Source organism: Taurulus bubalis (assembly GCF_910589615.1).
Source record: "Taurulus bubalis genome assembly, chromosome: 7".
In the NCBI taxonomy this organism is placed as follows: Eukaryota; Metazoa; Chordata; class Actinopteri; order Perciformes; family Cottidae; genus Taurulus; species Taurulus bubalis.
Genome location: NC_136595.1, coordinates 688,015 through 711,100, shown reverse-complemented (window position 1 = coordinate 711,100; position 23,086 = coordinate 688,015). Strand labels below are relative to the sequence as shown.

The window sequence follows — 23,086 nt, the reverse complement described above, 5'->3', positions numbered from 1 at the left end:
CCGCGAGCCGTAGTTTTCCCACCCTGCTGGAGCTGCTGGTGGGAGGAGACAGAGACAGGATCAGGGAGTGGAGCGTTTCAGTACAGACACAACAGGAAACATAACTTCTGATAGCTAACTCTACGCCGACATGTAAGTACCTTTAATAATCCATTCTCATGATGGTTCACCTGTCAGCCTGTTGATGAACACCACAGTTCATTGTTGTGCTGACTATGATCAGAAGTTATTAACAGTCCTTTCACTGAATGAGGAAGTCCAAAGTCTAACAGTCAGTGAAGGTGTTGCTCTCTTTGTGCATTCAGGTCATTTCTAGAAACATCCCATAATACGTGTTGGCTGAAGGGTTTCTGATCACTCCCTTGTGTAGAACTGTGTTAGCAGCCATGTAATAATGAATTCTATAGCTTTTGGTTTTGTTCTTGGTTAATAAGCTTGACTATTATGTGTTTCATGATTTGGTTTTCATACTTTATAAATTATGGATTCCCCATTTGTAAATGAAGTATTATATACATCACACCAATTAAGGACTTATAGATGATGCACTAATGGTTAACATGTGCTTTATCAACGTGTTCTAATACTGCTGATGCCTGGTGCCACGAGGAGGAGCTCGGCCTTGCTGGTGACAGAGCCATGAGGAGGAGCTCGGCCTTGCTGGTGACAGAGCCACAAGGAGGAGCTCGGCCTTGCTGGTGACAGAGCCACAAGGAGGAGCTCGGCCTTGCTGGTGACAGAGCCACAAGGAGGAGCTCGGCCTTGCTGGTGACAGAGCCACGAGGAGGAGCTCGGCCTTGCTGGTGACAGAGCCACAAGGAGGAGCTCGGCCTTGCTGGTGACAGAGCCATGAGGAGGAGCTCGGCCTTGCTGGTGACAGAGCCACAAGGAGGAGCTCGGCCTTGCTGGTGACAGAGCCATGAGGAGGAGCTCGGCCTTGCTGGTGACAGAGACAAAGTGCTTGTGTCTTGTACAAAGAGCTGCTGGCTTCACATATTACAAAAGGACAAAGTACACGGACATAAAACTAAGTCATAATAAACACCTGGAGAAGGCCTGTTCTTTCAGGTGAATGTTACGGTACGCTGTTAGCAGGTTACTCACTGCAGACACTAATACTGATGCAACCTGATGCTCACACATCTACACTAATTCTGTTTTGTTCTGCAAACAAATAATTAGCTTTTTGTTTTCCACAATAAGCTAATTAGGAGTAATTAAATATTAGTATTTTTTTTCACAGATAGAACTTTATTTTCATTGTTTTTTAGTGATTGTTTTTTTTGGTCTGATGGAGCAATCTGGTTTACTTGAAAGTGATTGCAATGTTCTTAATTCTGTTATTAATAAAAGCACAGATGGTCACTAATGGTGTTATTGACAGAACACGTTAGAGAACCACTGCTTTAAGAGTTTGTCGTCCCTAAAGCGGTAAACAGAGGAAACACTGATAGCAGCGCCGCAAAGCTAGCACAAGTCTCAGTTATCTTCTCATTTATCAAGTTTATGAAACCCAATCATGAAACGCATAATAGTCAAGCTTATTAATCAAGAATGAAACGTGTATAACTGTTTTTATGAATTACATACTAATGAGTTACTAATGAGGTTTCATGTTGGAATAATGCTTTTTAAATGATGAATTAGGTGTTTACTCATGTTTACTAATGCTAAATAGCGTGTAGTCATTATAAAGTGTTACCAATTGTGTTAAAGCTTCTCAAAGCACTGACAAGCCACTCTGCTGGCTGCTTGTCAACGGTTTTAAATGGCACCAAATGTTGGAAAGTAACATCAGAATTTATTTATTTTTTACAGTTCCTATGAAGCACAGAAATGGATTTGTCATCTTTTCAGCTCGTCCAATCCCCCCCAACGGAAACGCATCCTATAATACAGAATATTATCAACGACAACCTGGAGAAGCTCAAGGAAATACTTAATGGCAACAACATCCATGCAGTTTACCCATGCAGAGAGTGCAATGACTACATAACCCCACTGATTGCTGCTGTTGTAAATCACAACAGGGATATTTTCTCTTTCCTTTTGCAACAAGGTGTAGACCCAAACGTGCCTTCCCAAGCGGGCTATACACCTTTACATTATGTCTCACTATCCAAAGCACCTGTTCTTTTTGTGGAGAAACTGCTTGAAGCCAAAGCTAACCCATATGGATGGTACAGACAGCGACTCTCTCCGGGGCAAACTGCTGCCTGCAATGACCGGGAGGACGTCTTGAAGATGCTCATTGCTGCTGGGGCGGTGGTGAAATCTTTACCGGTCACTGATCCTGAACATATTCACAATAGAAAGATATGTCAGATGGTTCATAAGCTTGCATCGGAAGGAGAACCATTGTGCTCCAAAATCAGATGCTTTCAGGATGTGGACATGGCTCTGCAAGGGGAATCTCCTGCAGTGTTCACAGCCTTTGACAAGCACATGCTGTTGGAGGATCCCTGGACCCATCTGACCATAATTGAAGCATTTTTCAATGTAACTGGGAAAGATACAGAAAAACACCGTCAGGTGAGCGTTAATTGGCTGAAAGACACTGACAAACGGAACTCCTACATTGCAGGTGCAGCCCGACGCTTCCCAAGCGTTCCAAAGGAACACGTGAAGTGTGTCATTGCTACTTTACATGCGGTGTTCTGTACAATGGAAGATATACCAAACGAGCAAGCACTAGCTATAATCCCTCAACTACTGGACCAGCTTTTAAAGGAGATACCTTCTATAGGTCAAGCTGTTCTGCCAACACTGTATGTGATAACACAGAAAACAAAAGGCACAAGTAGCTGGGGTCCCAACTTTATTGAGAAGTTATGCAAAACAGTTGCTCCTTTTGTAACGGACCAACACTCCTCTCACGTTAGAGTCTTCACATATGGCATATTTGCAAGTTTACTTTCAGTTGAAGGTGCAGCCACCATCTTTACATCAGTGGGGATAACGTCAGTCCCTGAGAGCGTTCTGGCAGCTGCAGATATCCAAATGAATGACAAGCTGAAGGAAGAGCTGAGACGACTGAAACATCATTTCATGGAATGTGTGGACGATGCAGCCTTGCCTGGACCCAGTCAGAAGAAGAAGAAGGAAAAAGAGCCAAATGATGAGGCGCACACTGCCTTAACTGATCTAAAAGCAGATCCTATTGAGGAGTCAACTTCAAATGTGAAGCCCTCCATGTCTTCAAAAACACAGAAATGCACAAAAAACAGCAAGAGATGGAGAGATCAACTAGAGACGCTTCTGCTCACTGATGAAAGAGAACAGATCAGAATTGGGAGCATGACATATGTGAATGATGCAGAATTCCGCATAGCGGTGGGTAGTAATGGTACTGAAGTCTTCTTGGGGCTGAGAGAGGATGGCACTGAAGTCGCCATCAAGAGAATGTCTAAATGCAACTACCAGGTGATGAAGAACGAGGAAGGATTTCTACGACTTCCGGAGCTTGGTCATCCATCTATTGTGCGATATGTTGATGTGGCGGAGGATCAGCACTTTGGATATCTTGCTCTTCAACTTTGTGAATACACCCTGGAAGAATACATCAAAAATAAAGATGATGATGATCTGCTGAAGAAGAAACTTGTCTTTCAAGTCCTCGAGAGTCTAAGCGTGCTTCATTGTCAAAACCCTCAAATTCTCCACCGGGATCTCAAGCCGCAGAATGTTTTGATTGGTAAAACAAGTTCAAATAGGATATTTCAATGTATAATTACCGTGCATAATCTCATCAGTGTGTCCACCTGATGTCCTACAGATGTTCAGCACAGGGCAAGACTGGCTGACTTTGGCATCAGCAGACGGCTTGACGAAGGTCAAACTACCCGGTACACGGGGAGAGCAGGGACACCATGCTGGATGGCCAAGGAGACGTTAGAGGGCGAAGGAGACATTCCATACAAGTCAAGCACCGACATACAGGTTGGTTCTTCTCCTTTGCATGCGTAGTGATGATTTGTTATAAAAAACCTCTTTAATTGGTAAAATGTTGTGTTGATTCTTTAGGTGGCAGGAATGCTCAGTTATTACATCCTCTCTGGAGGACACCATCCCTTTGGGGACAAGTCCTATAGATGTGAGAGCAACATCCATGAAGGGAACTACTGTCTGGACCACGTTCAAGATGTGCTGGCAAAGGATCTCATTGAGTGGATGATCCATGAAGAACCAAAGAAGAGACCTCAAGTGGAAGATTGCTTAAGTCATCCCTTCTTCTGGATCCCTAAAAAGTACAAAAGAAACGTTGATTGGTTTGATGTTTGTTTCTCTGAGATGGCTTTGTCATTTATTTGTTTGTTCCATTACTTTGGTCCAGAGAGTTAAATATCTTTACATCATTTGGTCCAAATATTCATGATTCCAAGAAGATGTATCCCAGTGATTGGTGATCGTACTTCTCATCTAGCCCAGACATGCATTGACCCTTTGGTTCAGGATTCATACCTAACACAACTAGGATCCATCCTCTGGGCGCCATGGTTACCTGAAGCAAATGTCATGGCATCCCTTTGATAGTTTAATAGCCAGACATGTCTTGCCTAGTTAGGGTTGCTAAGCTATGATTAGGCAACTGCACCTAGTATGTATGAGCATCTTGAGAAGTTCAGTTCATTTTGCAATGCATATATCCTAAACTAAACCATGTTTCAGGAGACTTGAATACCTGAAGCTTATTGGCAACAGGAATGAGGCGGGACAATGTCAGAAGGCTGAGCAGGAGCTACTTTGTTCATTGGAGAAATGTGCTGCAGAAGGATCCTTCAAACAGTGGAAAGAAAAAGTAACTACAACATAACAAATATAACGTTTGTGTTCCTGAATGAAATGAGTACATGGTGAGATGTGTGCTGGTGTTACAGTTTCCCTCAGCGCTGGTCCAGGAGCTGTCGAAGAGGAGGAAGTACCCTGACAACACTCTGGCACTACTGCGCTTCATACGGAACCTCCACGCGCACCAGTGAGTCAGAATAACATGTTCACAACATGATCACAGCATGTACATGATCACATGTACATGATCACAACATGTACATGATCACAACATGTACATGTACATGATCACAACATGTACATGATCACAACATGTACATGATCACAACATGTACATGTACATGATCACAACATGTACATGATCACAACATGTACATGTACATGATCACAACATGTACATGATCACAACATGATCACAACATGATCACAGCATGATCACAGCATGTACATGATCACAGCATGTACATGATCACAACATGTACATGATCACAACATGATCACAACATGATCACAACATGATCACAGCATGTACATGATCACAACATGTACATGATCACAACATGATCACAACATGATCACAGCATGTACATGATCACAACATGTACATGATCACAACATGATCACAACATGATCACAGCATGTACATGATCACAACATGTACATGTACATGATCACAACATGATCACAGCATGTACATGATCACAACATGTACATGATCACAACATGATCACAACATGTTCACAACATGTACATGATCACAACATGTACATGATCACAACATGTACATGTACATGTACATGATCACAACATGTACATGATCACAACATGTACATGATCACAACATGATCACAACATGATCACAACATGATCACAGCATGTACATGATCACAACATGTACATGATCACAACATGTACATGCTGTGATCATGTACATGTTGTGATCATGTACATGTTGTGATCATGTACATGTTGTGAACATGTACATGATCACAACATGTACATGTTGTGATCATGTACATGTTGTGAACATGTACATGATCAAAACGCTGCTTGATGATAATGTGCACCGTATCGACGCAGCAATGTTCAAATAAACAAGCCACATTTTTACTACAGTTACATTCAGAGAGTCAAATTATGACACTAAATGTGATTAAAAAATACAACAAAATGAAATATAACGTTTTATTTTTTGTTTTCAGTTTCAAGGATGCCGTTGAAAATGATGTCTTGACGATGTTTCCTGATCTCTTTGGATGCGTTTTCAAGTTTGCTAAGACCGAAGGGTGGAACTCAGAGATCCCCATCAGAGAGATGTTCGAAAGAGACGACATCAGCAGCAGCTTCACCCGGCTGTCACTGTGATGAGCGTCTGTTATCAGCAGCAGCTTCACCGGCTGTCACTGTGACGAGCGTCTGTTATCAGCAGCAGCTTCACCGGCTGTCATTGTATAAGTATAAGTATATTATGCTTATAAGGAACTATTCTACTTTGACTTTGTTACATGTCCTGATGGTTGTAGTTTCTAGTTAATTCACAAATGATTAACACACTGAACAGATCAATCTGTTAACAACACTTCACTTAACATTTGATTCTTTCTTTAGATTTTAGTGTTATTTTTTCTATCATATTACAATGTTCATTTCCATGACATTGCTTCATTATGTTGCTTAAAAAGACAGCAAGGGATGGATATAATGAACTGTGACATATCATTTATGCCTTTTACAACATGACATGATGGTTTTAATCAGATTGAATGTTTCTCTCAAAATGTAAGTATGAAAATAAATGTGTCACATGATTGTAAGATGTTTCCTCATGTTCCTGATTATAGCACAACCCTCTCAATTACTGTGTTTACTTAATTACTTAAAGAAAAGTTGGAATCTTTGGTCTATTAATGTGTGAATGTTACATGAAATATGAGAAACCAGCAGTAGTCAATGAGCAAGCTGACGATGGAATGATGATGTAAGCTCAGCCACAAACTCCCTAAATACAGACGGTTACTAAATGCCCGACTAGAGAGAAGAGCATTCTGGACCACTGCTACACCACCATCAGTGCTGCTCTGGACACTCTGACCACGCCGTGGTTCATCTGCTTCCCTCATACAGGCAGAAACTCAAGCTCTGCAACCCTGTGGGGAGGAAGTTCAAGAAGTGGACCAGTGAGGCTCTGGAGGATCTTTCATTTGTATATGTTACCATAGAATAGTAGATTTAATTGTAAATATCCCTCCCATTGTTGCACTTTGTCTATCGTTAAATGTTTATTGTTGTTATTGTTAAATGTGATGCACCTCCCGCCAGGACACATTCCTTGCATGGGTTACATACATGGAAATACATGGTTCTGATTCTGATTCTGATTCTAAGCCTTCAGTCATAAAGCTCCTCTTCTGTGGAACCAGCTTCCACTTTCAGTCTGTAGGGCAGTCACCTCATTTAAGACTTAAGACTTTCCTCTTTGTAGCGCCTATAGTTAGGACTGGTTCAGGTCTATAGTTAGGACTGGTTCAGGTCTATAGTTAGACTGGTTCAGGTCTATAGTTAGGACTGGTTCAGGTTTATAGTTAGGACTGGTTCAGGTCTATAGTTAGGACTGGTTCAGGTCTATAGTTAGGACTGGTTCAGGTCTATAGTTAGGACTGGTTCAGGTTTATAGTTAGGACTGTTCAGGTCTATAGTTACTGGTTCAGGTCTATAGTTAGACTGTTTCAGGTCTGTAGTTAGGACTGGTTCAGGTTTATAGTTAGGACGGGTTCAGGTCTATAGTTACTGGTTCAGGTCTATAGTTAGACTGGTTCAGGTCTATAGTTAGGACTGGTTCAGGTTTATAGTTAGGACGGGTTCAGGTCTATAGTTACTGGTTCAGGTCTATAGTTAGGACTGGTTCAGGTATATAGTTAGACTGGTTCAGGTCTATAGTTAGGACTGGTTCAGGTCTATAGTTAGGACTGGTTCAGGTCTATAGTTAGGGCTGGTTCAGGTCTATAGCTAGGACTGTTCAGGTCTATAGTTAGGACTGGTTCAGGTCTATAGTTAGGACTGGTTCAGGTCTATAGTTAGGACTGGTTCAGGTTTATAGCTAGGACTGGTTCAGGTCTATAGTTAGGACTGTTCAGGTCTATAGTTACTGGTTCAGGTCTATAGTTAGACTGTTTCAGGTCTGTAGTTACTGGTTCAGGTCTATAGTTAGACTGGTTCAGGTCTATAGTTAGGACTGGTTCAGGTTTATAGTTAGGACGGGTTCAGGTCTATAGTTACTGGTTCAGGTCTATAGTTAGGACTGGTTCAGGTCTATAGTTAGGACTGGTTCAGGTCTATAGTTAGGGCTGGTTCAGGTCTATAGTTAGGACTGTTCAGGTCTATAGTTACTGGTTCAGGTCTATAGTTAGACTGGTTCAGGTCTATAGTTAGGACTGGTTCAGGTTTATAGTTACTGGTTCAGGTCTATAGTTAGACTGGTTCAGGTCTATAGTTAGGACTGGTTCAGGTCTATAGTTAGGACTGGTTCAGGTTTATAGTTAGGACTGGTTTAGGTCTATAGTTAGACTGGTTCAGGTCTATAGTTAGGACTGGTTCAGGTTTATAGTTAGGACTGGTTCAGGTCTATAGTTAGACTGGTTCAGGTTTATAGTTAGGACTGGTTCAGGTCTATAGTTAGACTGGTTCAGGTCTATAGTTAGGACTGGTTCAGGTGTATAGTTACTGGTTCAGGTCTATAGTTAGACTGGTTCAGGTCTATAGTTAGGACTGGTTCAGGTCTATAGTTAGGACTGGTTCAGGTTTATAGTTAGGACTGGTTCAGGTCTATAGTTAGACTGGTTCAGGTCTATAGTTAGGACTGGTTCAGGTTTATAGTTAGGACTGGTTCAGGTCTATAGTTAGACTGGTTCAGGTTTATAGTTAGGACTGGTTCAGGTCTATAGTTAGACTGGTTCAGGTCTATAGTTAGACTGGTTCAGGTTTATAGTTAGGACTGGTTCAGGTTTATAGTTAGGACTGGTTCAGGTCTATAGTTAGACTGGTTCAGGTTTATAGTTAGGACTGGTTCAGGTCTATAGTTACTGGTTCAGGTCTATAGTTAGACTGGTTCAGGTCTATAGTTAGGACTGGTTCAGGTCTATAGTTAGGACTGGTTCAGGTATATAGTTAGACTGGTTCAGGTCTATAGTTAGGACTGGTTCAGGTCTATAGTTAGGACTGGTTCAGGTTTATAGTTAGGGCTGGTTCAGGTCTATAGTTACTGGTTCAGGTTTATAGATAGGACTGGTTCAGGTCTATAGTTACTGGTTCAGGTTTATAGATAGGACTGGTTCAGGTTTATAGTTAGGGCTGGTTCAGGTTTATAGTTAGGGCTGGTTCAGGTTTATAGTTAGGACTGGTTCAGGTCTATAGTTAGGGCTGGTTCAGGTCTATAGTTAGGACTGGTTCAGGTTTATAGTTAGGGCTGGCTTAGGTTTATAGTTAGCATTGATTCAGGTTTATAGTTAGGACTGGTTCAGGTCTATAGTTACTGGTTCAGGTCTATAGTTAGACTGGTTCAGGTCTATAGTTAGGGCTGGTTCAGGTATATAGTTAGGACTGGTTCAGGTTTATAGTTAGGAATGGTTCAGGTCTATAGTTACTGGTTCAGGTCTATAATTAGACTGGTTCAGGTCTATAGTTAGGACTGGTTCAGGTCTATATTTAGGACTGGTTCAGGTTTATAGTTAGGACTGGTTCAGGTCTATAGTTACTGGTTCAGGTCTATAGTTAGACTGGTTCAGGCCTATAGTTAGGACTGGTTCAGGTTTATAGTTACTGGTTCAGGTCTATAGTTAGGGCTGGTTCAGGTTTAAAGTTACTGGTTCAGGTCTATAGTTACTGGTTCAGGTTTATAGTTAGGGCTGGTTCAGGTTTATAGTTAGGGCTGGTTCAGGTTTATAGTTAGGACTGGTTCAGGTTTATAGTTACTGGTTCAGGTTTATAGTTAGGACTGGTTCAGGTCTACAGTTAGACTGGTTCAGGTCTATAGTTAGGACTGGTTCAGGTTTATAGTTAGGACTGGTTCAGGTTCATAGTTAGGACTGTTTCAGACTTATAGTTAGGGCTGGTTCAGGTCTATAGTTAGAGCTGGTTCAGGTCTATAGTTAGGACTGGTTCAAGTTTATAGTTAGGACTGGTTCAGGTCTATAGTTACTGGTTCAGGTCTATAGTTAGACTGGTTCAGGTCTATAGTTAGGACTGGTTCAGGTCTATAGTTAGGACTGGTTCAGGTATATAGTTAGACTGGTTCAGGTCTATAGTTAGGACTGGTTCAGGTCTATAGTTAGGGCTGGTTCAGGTCTTATAGTTAGGACTGGTTCAGGTCTATAGTTAGGACTGGTTCAGGTTCATAGTTAGGGCTGGTTCAGGTCTATAGTTAGGACTGGTTCAGGTCTATAGTTACTGTTTCAGGTTTATAGATTGGACTGGTTCAGGTCTATAGTTACTGGTTCAGGTTTATAGATAGGACTGGTTCAGGTTTATAGTTAGGGCTGGTTCAGGTTTATAGTTAGGGCTGGTTCAGGTTTATAGTTAGGACTGGTTCAGGTCTATAGTTAGGACTGGTTCAGGTCTATAGTTAGGACTGGTTCAGGTCTATAGTTACTGGTTCAGGCCTATAGTTAGACTGGTTCAGGTCTGTAGTTAGGACTGGTTCAGGTCTATAGTTACTGGTTCAGGTCTATAGTTAGGACTGGTTCAGGTTTATAGTTAGGACTGTTTCAGACTTATAGTTAGGGCTGGTTCAGGTCTATAGTTAGGACTGGTTCAGGTCTATAGTTAGGACTGGTTCAGGTCTATAGTTAGGACTGGTTCAGGTTTATAGTTAGGACTGTTTCAGACTTATAGTTCGGGCTGGTTCAGGTCTATAGTTAGGACTGGTTCAGGTCTATAGTTAGGGCTGGTTCAGGTATATAGTTACTGGTTCAGGTCTATAGTTAGACTGGTTCAGGTCTATAGTTAGGACTGGTTCAGGTCTATAGTTAGGACTGGTTCAGGTTTATAGTTAGGACTGGTTCAGGTCTATAGTTACTGGTTCAGGTCTATAGTTAGACTGGTTCAGGTCTATAGTTAGGACTGGTTCAGGTTTATAGTTAGGACGGGTTCAGGTCTATAGTTACTGGTTCAGGTCTATAGTTAGACTGGTTCAGGCCTATAGTTAGGACTGGTTCAGGTTTATAGTTACTGGTTCAGGTCTATAGTTAGGGCTGGTTCAGGTTTAAAGTTACTGGTTCAGGTCTATAGTTACTGGTTCAGGTTTATAGTTAGGGCTGGTTCAGGTTCATAGTTAGGGCTGGTTCAGGTTTATAGTTTGGACTGGTTCAGGTTTATAGTTACTGGTTCAGGTTTATAGTTAGGACTGGTTCAGGTCTACAGTTAGACTGGTTCAGGTCTATAGTTAGGACTGGTTCAGGTTTATAGTTAGGACTGGTTCAGGTTTATAGTTAGGACTGTTTCAGACTTATAGTTAGGGCTGGTTCAGGTCTATAGTTAGAGCTGGTTCAGGTCTATAGTTAGGACTGGTTCAAGTTTATAGTTAGTACTGGTTCAGGTTTATAGTTAGGACTGGTTCAGGTCTATAGTTACTGGTTCAGGTCTATAGTTAGACTGGTTCAGGTCTATAGTTAGGACTGGTTCAGGTTTATAGTTAGGACTGGTTCAGGTCTATAGTTACTGGTTCAGGTCTATAGTTAGACTGGTTCAGGCCTATAGTTAGGACTGGTTCAGGTATATAGTTAGGACTGGTTCAGGTCTATAGTTACTGGTTCAGGTCTATAGTTAGACTGGTTCAGGCCTATAGTTAGACTGGTTCAGGTCTATAGTTACTGGTTCAGGTCTATAGTTACTGGTTCAGGTCTATAGTTAGACTGGTTCAGGTCTATAGTTAGGGCTGGTTCAGGTTCATAGTTAGGGCTGGTTCAGGTTTATAGTTAGGACTGGTTCAGGTCTATAGTTAGACTGGTTCAGGTCTATAGTTAGGACTGGTTCAGGTCTATAGTTAGGGCTGGTTCAGGTTTATAGTTAGGACTGGTTCAGGTCTATAGTTAGGGCTGGTTCAGGTCTATAGTTAGGACTGTTCAGGTCTATAGTTAGGACTGGTTCAGGTTTATAGTTAGTACTGGTTCAGGTTTATAGTTAGGACTGGTTCAGGTCTATAGTTACTGGTTCAGGTCTATAGTTAGGACTGGTTCAGGTCTATAGTTAGACTGGTTCAGGTCTATAGTTAGGACTGGTTCAGGTTTATAGTTAGGACTGGTTCAGGTCTGTAGTTAGGACTGGTTCAGGTTTATAGTTAGGACTGGTTCAGGTCTATAGTTAGACTGGTTCAGGTCTATAGTTAGGACTGGTTCAGGTCTATAGTTAGGACTGGTTCAGGTCTGTAGTTAGGACTGGTTCAGGTTTATAGTTAGGACTGGTTCAGGTCTATAGTTACTGGTTCAGGTACATAGTTAGGACTGGTTCAGGTTTATAGTTAGTACTGGTTCAGGTTTATAGTTAGGACTGGTTCAGGTCTATAGTTACTGGTTCAGGTCTATAGTTAGACTGGTTCAGGTCTATAGTTAGGACTGGTTCAGGTCTATAGTTAGACTGGTTCAGGTCTATAGTTAGGACTGGTTCAGGTCTATAGTTAGGACTGGTTCAGGTTTATAGTTAGGACTGTTTCAGACTTATAGTTAGGGCTGGTTCAGGTCTATAGTTAGGACTGGTTCAGGTCTATAGTTAGGACTGGTTCAGGTATATAGTTAGGGCTGGTTCAGGTCTATAGTTAGGACTGGTTCAGGTTTATAGTTAGGACTGGTTCAGGTCTATAGTTAGGACTGGTTCAGGTCTATAGTTAGGACTGGTTCAGGTTTAAAGTTAGGGCTGGTTCAGGTTTATAGTTAGGACTGGTTCAGGTCTATAGTTAGGACTGGTTCAGGTTTAAAGTTAGGGCTGGTTCAGGTTTATAGTTAGGGCTGGTTCAGGTTTAAAGTTAGGGCTGGTTCAGGTATATAGTTAGGACTGGTTCAGGTTTATAGTTAGGACTCGTTCAGGTTTAAAGTTAGGACTGGTTCAGGTTTAAAGTTAGGGCTGGCTCAGGTTTGCCCTGGTCCAGCCCCTAGATATGCTGCTATAGGCCTAGACTGCTGGGGGGCATCTTAGGATACACTGAGCTCCTCCTCTCCTTCTCTTCCTCTTTCGCTCCTCCTCTCTTCTTCTTCTCTTTCTCTCCTTCTGGATAAATGAGTGTCTCTTCAATGCATATTACTAACTCTACTTTCTGTTTCCATGGATTCGTGGCTTCCTGGAACTGGTCCTGCCAGCTGCCATGGCCCTGCTGATGCCCCTCCTCTCTACCTCCTTCTGCTTAATGGGTCGTGGTTATCTGGATCATGGACCATGCATACTACTCATTATGTGAATAATTTCTGTCACATTCATTGAATGTGCTGTAACTCTGTTACGTTATTCATTCTGGTCACATGACATCTATTGCTTCTGTCCATCCGGGGAGAGGATCCTCCTCTGTTGCTCTCCCTCAGGTTTCTTCCTTTTTTCCCTGTGAAAGGGTTTTTACTATCTTTATTGGGGGAGTTTTTCCTGATCCGATGTGAGGTCCCGGGACAGGATGTTATGTTACAGACTGTAAGCCCTCCGAGGCAAACCTGTATTTGTGATGTTGGGCTATACAAAATAAACTGAACTGAATTCATCGTCCTTCAATAAAAACCTTTTTTATACATTCAAACTAAATGTGTGATTTCAGGTAAACTATTGGTGGTTTCCTTTCTCCGTTCATTAATGGTTGCTACTTTATTTACTGACACTTCACAGATCCGTTCATAAGAACAACTTTGTGTTAGACCTTCATAAACATCCTTGAGTAACAACTTATTTACAACCGGAGCTCGATGAATCCTGTACCGATATCTACACCTAGAGTAGAAAGTGATGAACATGAACATGTATTAATGATACTGATGAATGTCTTGTTTGGAGGGCGGCGCTAAATGATCACGTGTTTTTAACGATCAACACAATTCGCCGTGGCAGCAACCTGTCAATCACAGTGGCCCCGCCTCAAAGCATGTGCTGCTTTATGGTCTGTTTGACCTTTAACCCCATACATCTGGCTGACGGCTGCAGGGAGACCCGCTGCTCCAGGAGGAGATGACACAACACAAAGTATTCTCCTTTCCTTTATTTAAATACAAGTGAACTACTGAGTAATGAATAAATATCCGCCTGTGCCTGTGGTTTAGAGTCTCTGCTACAGCACGCCCTGCTGGTCCTCGTGGGAGCGCTGGTGGAAGACGAAGGACACGGCGGCGTCCCACGAGGCCTTCAGCACCGCGTCCCTCAGACCCTTCTTGTCCACGCAGTGGTTCCACTCGGAGAGGCTGCTGGTGCAGTCCGACTCGTCTGGAGGAGGCCGGACCTCCCTGCTGTTCACACAGCGGCGGCAGCGAAACCTGGCATCACGCGAGGAAGAGGAAGAGGAAGAGGAGGGGTTCAATACATTACAGACATGTGTGATCCAACGTTACCAACTATTGACCATCAAATGAAAACCACTGAGGGCCAGACGTATGAGAGCCGTGATAAGAAACGGTGGAGCTGTGATGCAATGGGAGAGACTGTAGTCATGGTGACGGGCCGTTGGTGTGGACTGGTGTGATGAAGCCTCCAGCTCGGTGTGTGTGACTCTGAAGCTGTAAGAGCCAGTCGGGGTCTTCCATCAATGGTATAAACCAGTATGTTGAATGACATCTAGTGCACTGTTGATGTTGTTGTTGATTGTCTCGTCTAATGTCGTAGTTTCGCACACACACACACACACACACACACACACACACACACACACACACACACACACACACACACACACACACGAAAGCAAAGGTACCGGTCGTGCGTGTCGCTGCTGGTCTCCTCGTTCAGGGTGAAGAGCTCCCTCAGCTCCCCCAGGGAGAAGTGGCGCTCCACGTCCTGCTCCTCGTCCACCACGCAGCTGCTCAGGGCCTTCTTGTGGGCCTGCCGCTGCAGGATCTTCTCCTCGATGGTCCCGGTCTGCCGGCACAAACACACGTCACAACGTGGAAACAGCCAACGCTGCTGCTCCGACGCGCATCACCAGCTGTGTTGACAAGATGCCCGATATGACTGTGGACTGCTAAAACACACAGGCGTGCAACACCTGCTCCACACCAGTAGAGGCAGCATGTCCCCCTCTACTGCTGGGTGCATACGATCACAATTAATCAGTTATGTAACAAAAAGCCAACTACTAGCCCGTCTTCAGCAGCAGGGTAAGAAACATGATTCAACCTGCTGAGACTGGCTGGCTGTACGTGTTGCTGTGCGTTTGTTTATTGGACTAAATGCAAAGTGGCAGAACTGAGAAAACAACTCATATTTTCCTTTTGTCCTTCCCCAGGAATGAATGAGTGAATATATACTTTATTAATCCCCAAGGGGAAATTTTTTTGTCGTCATCAGTAGCGCCTTACCACTTGAAATACAAACACACAAGATAAAAGATAAAATATATAAAGAAGCAACAGGGATGAGAGATATATACAAATTAAAATAATATATATATATATATATATATATAATATATATATATATATAGTTACTTGTTGCAGCGGAGCGTGAGGAACCTGTTGGAGAAGGAGGAGACTCCTGCTGGTTAGCATGCCCCTTTCAGGAGACATGCAACACGACCTCAACACTAAAGCTCTTCTTGTTCGGGTCAGATCTCCCCTGGAACGCTGCGCTCACGCCAAGAGTTGAGAATTATCCACGCGAGGCGATTACATACAAAGTCAATGCACAGACGCCAATGGGCGGCGCAAATTACAAATCTGTGTGACGCTGAGTCAGCGTTGAGAAGCTCCGCCCCTCATCACGCCGTCGCTGAATCGAACTGCTGCTGGTCCTGAAGCAGCGCTGCTAGCGGCTTCATTCAGACGCTGCTGTGGGACTACGGATAATATTATGAACCCAGACACCATGGAGTTTGATGTTCACGTATGTGGAGTTACACAACAAGTAGAAAGCAGAACTGGTGGTTATTTCCATGGTGGATGAAGGAAACGGTATCTGTTTTACGGAGGTAAGCCACGGAAAAGCGAATGATGCGAATTAACCACATAAAGCTGAGCGAGTAAACTCAGGTGAAAAAGGTCCTTGAATGCTGCGTTCAAGGCGGCGTGCACGGCGGCGTGCACGGCGGCGTGCACGGCGGCGTGCACGTCTGTGTGGAACTCACAGACAGCAGGCGGTAGATGAAGCAGGTCTTCTTCTGGCCGTCTCTCCACACGCGGGCCATGGCCTGCTCGTCGTTGGCCGGGTTCCAGTCCGGATCGAACATGACGAGGCGATTGGCTCCGATCAGGTTGAGGCCACACCCCCCAGCCTTGCTGCTCAGCATGAAGATGAACTCTGGGCTCTGAGACAACAGACGAGTCAGACTTCGTTCAGCCGCTTGTGTTTTTAAAGTGCTGTTAGAGACTCACAGAAGGACTGTTAAATCTCTCCACAATCTTGGCTCTTTTCTTGATGGACATGGTGCCGTCCAGACGCACATAGAGGTATCTGCAACACAGCAAGAAGAGGCTTCTCCAACTGACCAATCCTGGAATACAGACAATGAAATGTCCGTTTCCCAAAGGTTACCTTCTCGACCGGCACATCTTTTCAAAGAGGTCCAGTGTTTGAGTGTAGTTGGAGACCAGCACCACCTTGTCACTAGATGTGGTCCTCGTCACGGCCAGAATGTAGTCAAGAACCAGCATCTTGCCTGGAGCCAAAGGAAACAACACATTACCGAAGAATAGAAGATGAGACACGTACAATGACAGCATGAATCCTACAGTAACGGAAGAGGAAGTGGACCAAGTCTTTGTGGAAGCCAGTTATTCTCCCTCTCTTAGACCGAGTCCCTTCAAACCGTTATGGTCGTAGGAAGAGTCCCCAGGAGCCGCTACGCTCAGAGCTGTGTGTTCTCACCAGAGAGCTGGGCTCCGGGCCTTGGGGCAGTATCCGTGTGTTCTCACCAGAGAGCTGGGCTCCAGGGCCTTGGGGCAGTATCAGTGTGTTCTCACCAGAGAGCTGGGGCTCCAGGGCCTTGGGGCAGTATCCGGGTGGGAACAGCTCCAGCGCCCCCTGGAAGCCGTCTGCACCGGACACACACTTCTCATGGACGAGAGCCGGGTCTGGGACGCACAAGGCTGGTTAGGGTTTTCCTCCAGGCAGCAGATGCTTTTACTCTGGCTGGTATCGGGCTCACTTACGGTTGCACAGCTTCTTGAGCGAGGTGATGGAGGACAGGGAGGAGACACCGGTCCTGCCCTCCTGCAGCGCCTCGATGGGTTTGGCCTGCCGCAGGAAGTGCTTGTAGAGCTGTGACTGCAGAGGAGTCAGCCTGCAGGGACGCAAAGGAAACAACGCCTTTACGTATTTAAATCTGTATCCTTCTATGCCTCTAGCCATATTTCAGATCAAATGAAAGGTTGTTATTTAAAAGCATGTTTTAGAGCAACCTACCTGCAACAAACCACCTGCTCGATCTTCACAGGAAGATATTTTGACAAGATATCTGATGTTCTCCTTATCAAGCACCTGGAGAGGAGCACATGTGTTACAGGGAGATATTAATATGTTCATTCTGGTCACATGACATCTATTCTTCTGCCCATCCCGATAGAGGATCCTCCTCTGTTGCTCTATGAAGGTTCTTCCTGTTCTCCCTGTGAAAGAGTTTTTATATCTTTATTTGGGGAGTTGTTCCTGATCCGACGTGAGGTCCCGGGACACGATCAGATCATTTTAATTTGTAATTTGTGGCTATACAAAATAAACTGAATTAACTATGAAAGCGCTGCAATGGACAAGGAACGGCTGATGTTTTAAGGTGAAATGAGGAGCTGTGATTCCTCCTCATTTCACTGCAGCCTGAACAAGGAGGAGACTTCCTGAACGCTTCCTACCAGCTGAGAAGATCAAAGGAAAATGTGCGTTTTCTGTTTGACAGTAAAACCTTCAGAAGACATGAAGTTCACCTCAAACATCTTTTTAAGTGAAGCTCACTAAAAAAAAAAAAAAAAAAAAGATATATATATATATATATATATATATATATATATATATATATATATATATATATATATATATATATATATATATATATATAGAGAGAGAGAGAGAGAGAGAGAGCGAGAGAGAATAATAAATGAATGAAAGACAGAAAAAAAGGAATCAGAAACAACAGAAGCATCTTTTAAATAAGAATAGAGCAGACCTGTTGACGATGCTGATCAGCTCCTTGAGCTTCCCCTCCCCCGCCGCTCTGTCTTTGTCACTGGCGTCGGCGTCTCTCCCCTTGAGGATGGGAAGCTCAAACCGCTTCTTAAACTCCTGGGCTGTACCTGCCAGCGGGGGAAGAGCAGACGGAGGATCAGACAGACGGCACACAGTCAGGGGGCGTGTCGCGGGGCGTGTCGCGGGGCGTGTCGCGGGGCGGCTGCTCACCGAGGATCCCGGCGTTGACGAAGTGCACCAGGCTGAAGTACTCCAGCAGGTCGTTCTGGATGGGCGTCCCCGAGATCAGCACCCTCCTCCTGGCGCTCATGGCGTTGAGGGCCTGGTACGTCTGGTTGTCAGAGTTCTTCAGCCGATGACCCTAGAGCACACAACGGTTACGTCACTCTGTCGACGGTTCGATCCTGCGGCGACGCACGAGAGGAAGTACCTCGTCGCAGATGACCAGTCCCACTTTGCCCTTGTGCAGCACGCCGGCGTGCAGCCGGAAGGTCTCGTAGGAAATGATGAGGATCGGGGTTGGTATCCTCAAACCGTGCTGAGACATGAAGCTCCCTGAGAAACAAACAATATTATACCACTTATGATGTTCTACAGTCCACAAGGGAAGAGACGCGCTGAGACGTCACAATCAGACGTAACAGCAGAAACATCTGGAGAATGAGGTCATGTCCAATCATACGTTCATTCAATGACTTTGGATTCTATCGCTTCAAAGCTGCGTTGATTCATTTTGGCCACTGGGGGGCAGCAGAGCGAGAAAACATAAACAAACATGAACTCTGCATTAGCTTGTTCTGTGTGGTTGGAGTCGAGAGAGAGAACCCAGCAGAGGTGGCGCTGCATGCCAACCACAGGAGTTATTGTTGGTTCTCATGAGTACAGCAGAGACCACACAGTCAGACTGCGTGGTGTTGGCTGAGCACAGAGCCGGTCCTCTCTGAGGCGGAAGGTGGACCGTACCGAGTTGCCTGTCGATCTCGTCCTTGGAGCCTCCGTCGATGGCCACCGGGGACACGCGGCCTCCCAGCCACTTCCCCACTTCGTTGTACCAGTTGCGCACCAGACTGGAGGGGGAGACCACGATGACCTTGTCGATCTCGGGCTTCAGGTCCGGGCTCTGGCGCAGCAGCGTCCACATGAGGGCGATGCACTGCAGGGTCTTGCCCAGGCCCATCTCGTCGGCCATGATGCAGCCGTACGAGTCGGGGATGCGTCTCCCCGTCACGCAGTCCCACAGGAACTTCACCCCCTGCAACAAGACACCGTGTTATATGCAGTCATGTGTGCTACACCTCACACAGGAGAAGCTTTGCTTTGTGTCCTCAAAGGTCCAGAACGTTGTTACTTCTCCTTCCATGTGGAGGTTTCTGAAGAAGCCGCTCTCATGATGAGTGCTACAGATCTTTAAATTTCATTCTATTTTTCATTTGGGTCGGCAAAAAGAAAGAGTCTGGGCTTTACCTCTCTCTGATGGGGTCGGAGCACTTTTCCTAAAACTGGATCCACGACCACATGGACGGGTAGTTTCTCTCTACAGGACAAAGAACGGCGACACGTTTCTTTACAGGAAGTGATGCAGCAGCACGCTAACGCCAGCAGAGGCTACGCAGTAAACAGGGTCCAGACACATCTGACCAATGATCCGTGACTTTAAACCAAAGGCCATGACAGACATTTAGTGAAGTCTGGGTGTAAACAGTAAGAAGTGAGTAAATGTAGTATTTAAACTAACAATGAGAATACAAAGCATACAGTAAACCTTAAATGACTCAAATGAATGAGACAATAGTTTGATTAAAATAATAAACATTTATATAGATGTCTGTATGTATGCCTGCTTATATTCTGAGTCTTTCTTTTAAAAGCATATTCATTATTTCAAACTCAGCGTAAATGAACGACATGAACACATGAATATAACACATTTACATGACTTTTACTAAACTTTGGACTTTTCCAAAGACTTTTCCAGGTCTGGAAATAACCATTTTAAACTCCATGGCTGTTGCAGTTCTCCGTGGCCGTGAGAACCCGTGTTTCCTGACGGCCGCAGTCACAGGGTCCGGCCCTTGGAGGGACTCACTTGTCAGCCTTGGCCAGGTCGTGGGCGCCGAGCGGCGGCGGCTCGTAGAGGACCAGGGCGTCTTCAGCGAAGGGGTCGTGGAGCGCCCTCCGCACGCCCGCGCGCCTCAGGCCCAGCGCGCGGACCCCCAGCGCGCCTGTGGGCCATCAGCAGAGAACGTCAGCAGGTCTTCACCATCACGACACGAGAGAGCAACAAGACCAGCCTTACCTGTGTAATTAGGAATGGGGATTTTAAATGGCTTGGAGAGGATACTGCGGATAAAGGCCTCCTGTGGAAAGGATGTTAAACCAGTCAGGGTCACATTGCACCTGTCCTCACACACGGGAAGCAGTGCGACGCTCCACCAGCTCACATGTTGGTCTCCGTCCACGTCCAGCGGCTTCCTGAAGGGAGAGGTGTGGCTCTCTCGCCTCTCCTCTTCGCCTCTCCTCTTCTTCTCCTGTGAAACAACAACAACTGAAGAGCGGTGGAGGAACCCAGTGAGCGGTTACAGGTCCCATGGGAGGGATCTGACCTGCAGCGGCTCACTGCAGCTGTTACAGGTCCAGTGAGCGGTACCACTCCAGCAGCAACGCGTTGCTCGTTGACTTACGGTCCTACATGTCCAGTCCTCGTCCTCCCCCGGTTGCTTCCGTTTGGCCAGCTGGCTGGGAGCCAGGCTCCGTCTCTGGGGTGAGGACGGGAGGCGGTTAGCATGGAGACAGACTCTTCAGTACCCGGATGTAGTGCGCAGCGGGGTGTGATACAGAACAATACTTCGGCTCGCTTACCATCGTCCTTGTTTCCTGCGCTGTTGAGTGGAGGCCCTCTCCTGCCCGCGATGCTAGCATGTAGCTAAAGCTAACGTAGCCTGGTTACCCACACGCAGCTGAAGCTAACGCTAGCAGCTAACGCTAGCAGCTAACGCTAGCAGCTCTGCCTGCTTCGTTCCCAAAGCAGAGCTCATGTCTCGCGCCTTGTGCTTCTCTTCCTGCATGAAGCACGAGCTGCCGGACAGGTGTCGTGTCTACCAGAGAGTTGTCATGGTCACCATAGGTATAGGAGATGACAACAGCATTAGTTCGGCATGTTTCGCTTTATTCCGGTCGGTATTGAATTTCGCGGTAAATGTTGCACAACACTACGGCAAGTCTGAGAGGCCAAAAACCCTGCTGCGTTATTCCTGTCGGTGATAGAGTTGTTTACGTCATGGCGGAGGTCATGTTTTCCTCCATAAACATGACCTGACATTCAGTACTGTACAGACTTCAGTTCAGTTGTTGAGGTACTCATATTCAGATTACTTCACTTGGGTATTTCCACACTGTTTATACTACGTTATACATCACTATGTACCTGATCAATCATTTAAAAATACATTTACGGTTTGAGACAAACTAGAGACGATGTTTTTAAAGCAGCTTCACGTCATCAGCTGCAGTGTGTTGATGCAACAACACCTCTGAGTCTGACTGCATCCTCACAACACTCACAGGTTATGGGTAAAGGACGTATTAACTGCAAAAGGCATTGCATAACTAGTTTACTGTGGAAAAGGAAACTAACGCTTTCCAATCAGTTGGTAAAATAAATAATGCTTTTGACAAATTATTCCAGGTTCACTTCTATCTTTTTCCTAAGCTTTCCTCTACTGCATCGCCTCACTGAGTGTGTTTGACTTGTAAAAGATCATTTAGCTTTTCACACACACACATTCATATTCCCTCAATGTATTTACAATACACCTTTTGCTTATATGACATTGAGATATGGTGTCAGTGCAATACTTCATTATGGAGCCATGAAACCTACCAAAACATCATGTTTTAATGGAATGTGAAGTGCGTTGACTAAAGTGTGGAGCTGAGACTCTCTGGCCTCCGTCAGGCGGCAGCTTCCTCTTCCATCAGGGAGTCACAGAGACACACACTGTGTTCTGCAGGGGAGAACACACACTCCTCGTGTGGTTGACTTTTACATCACACGTGATGATGTGTGTGTATCTCATGATGAAGAAGAAGCTGCATGTGTGTGTATCTCATGATGAAGAAGAAGCTGCATGTGTGTGTATCTCATGATGAAGAAGAGGAAGAACAATAAAATAGTGTTCTGAAAGGTTTGATCTTGTTATGTTTTGTCCTTCATATTCTGTAACTTCACTGTTTGAAGTTTGGATCCTTTTCATTTGAAGATGAATCAGATGGAGCAGCTGATGGAACATCTTCTCTTTAATGAAGGACAACAATAAAGTCCACTTATGATTATTCTAGAAAATTCACAGTCTTTATGTGCTTTAATATATAACGTAAGACTTGAAGATGAAATATTCCTTCGTATCAATATGGATTGTTCTTTAAAACAAATAAAAAAGACAAATGGAAAAACATGAATATACACGGATACTTCATTGATAATAAACATAGCCAGAACAGCTTTAATGCAAACAAAGAATAAATACAATAATTTAAACAATAAATACTCTTATGTACAGTAAGGCGACCTGATGCATGGCATCAAACACTTTGGATGAACAGGCACAAGAACCCAGACAGGCTGCTGGTGGTACAAGTACACAACATGTACACCTTCAGCTGCTGTAAGTACACAACATGTACACCTTCAGCTGCTGTAAGTACACAACATGTACACCTTCAGCTGCTGTAAGTACACAACATGTACACCTTCAGCTGCTGTAAGTACACAACATGTACACCTTCAGCTGCTGTAAGTACACAACATGTACACCTTCAGCTGCTGTAAGTACACAAACTGAAAGTACAGTTAATAACAACTGTGTTTTCATTTGTTTAATCCTTGGTCACTCTGATTAATAACGGAAGTATAAACCAGCGTTCATCACTGCTGGTGTTCATGGTAGTAACTACA

General features: G+C 44.5%; 2 protein-coding genes across 2 annotated transcripts; one reads left to right on the top strand and one right to left on the bottom strand.

Annotated features, from left to right (window-relative positions):
• The first annotated feature begins 829 nt into the window (after positions 1–829).
• LOC306739441 (uncharacterized protein) lies at positions 830–6,586 on the top strand. Its single transcript, XM_079221460.1, has 7 exons — positions 830–1,068; positions 1,819–3,694; positions 3,776–3,939; positions 4,024–4,247; positions 4,669–4,798; positions 4,878–4,975; positions 5,991–6,586. The coding sequence occupies exons 2-7, from the start codon at positions 1,837–1,839 to the stop codon at positions 6,151–6,153; spliced, it is 2,637 nt and encodes an 878-aa protein (XP_079077586.1). The 5' UTR covers positions 830–1,068; positions 1,819–1,836; the 3' UTR covers positions 6,154–6,586.
• Positions 6,587–13,993: 7,407 nt separating this feature from the next.
• On the bottom strand, positions 13,994–21,274 carry rad54l (RAD54 like). The gene is made up of 18 exons (XM_079220488.1): positions 20,992–21,274; positions 20,814–20,888; positions 20,574–20,660; positions 20,429–20,489; positions 20,219–20,354; positions 19,597–19,666; positions 19,096–19,384; positions 18,563–18,687; positions 18,343–18,493; positions 18,113–18,239; positions 17,359–17,433; positions 17,106–17,236; positions 16,917–17,027; positions 16,489–16,612; positions 16,329–16,407; positions 16,082–16,261; positions 14,714–14,877; positions 13,994–14,279 (listed from the first exon to the last, which is right to left on the bottom strand). The coding sequence occupies exons 1-18, from the start codon at positions 21,049–21,051 to the stop codon at positions 14,078–14,080; spliced, it is 2,247 nt and encodes a 748-aa protein (XP_079076614.1). The 5' UTR covers positions 21,052–21,274; the 3' UTR covers positions 13,994–14,077.
• Between the last annotated feature and the right edge of the window lie 1,812 nt (positions 21,275–23,086).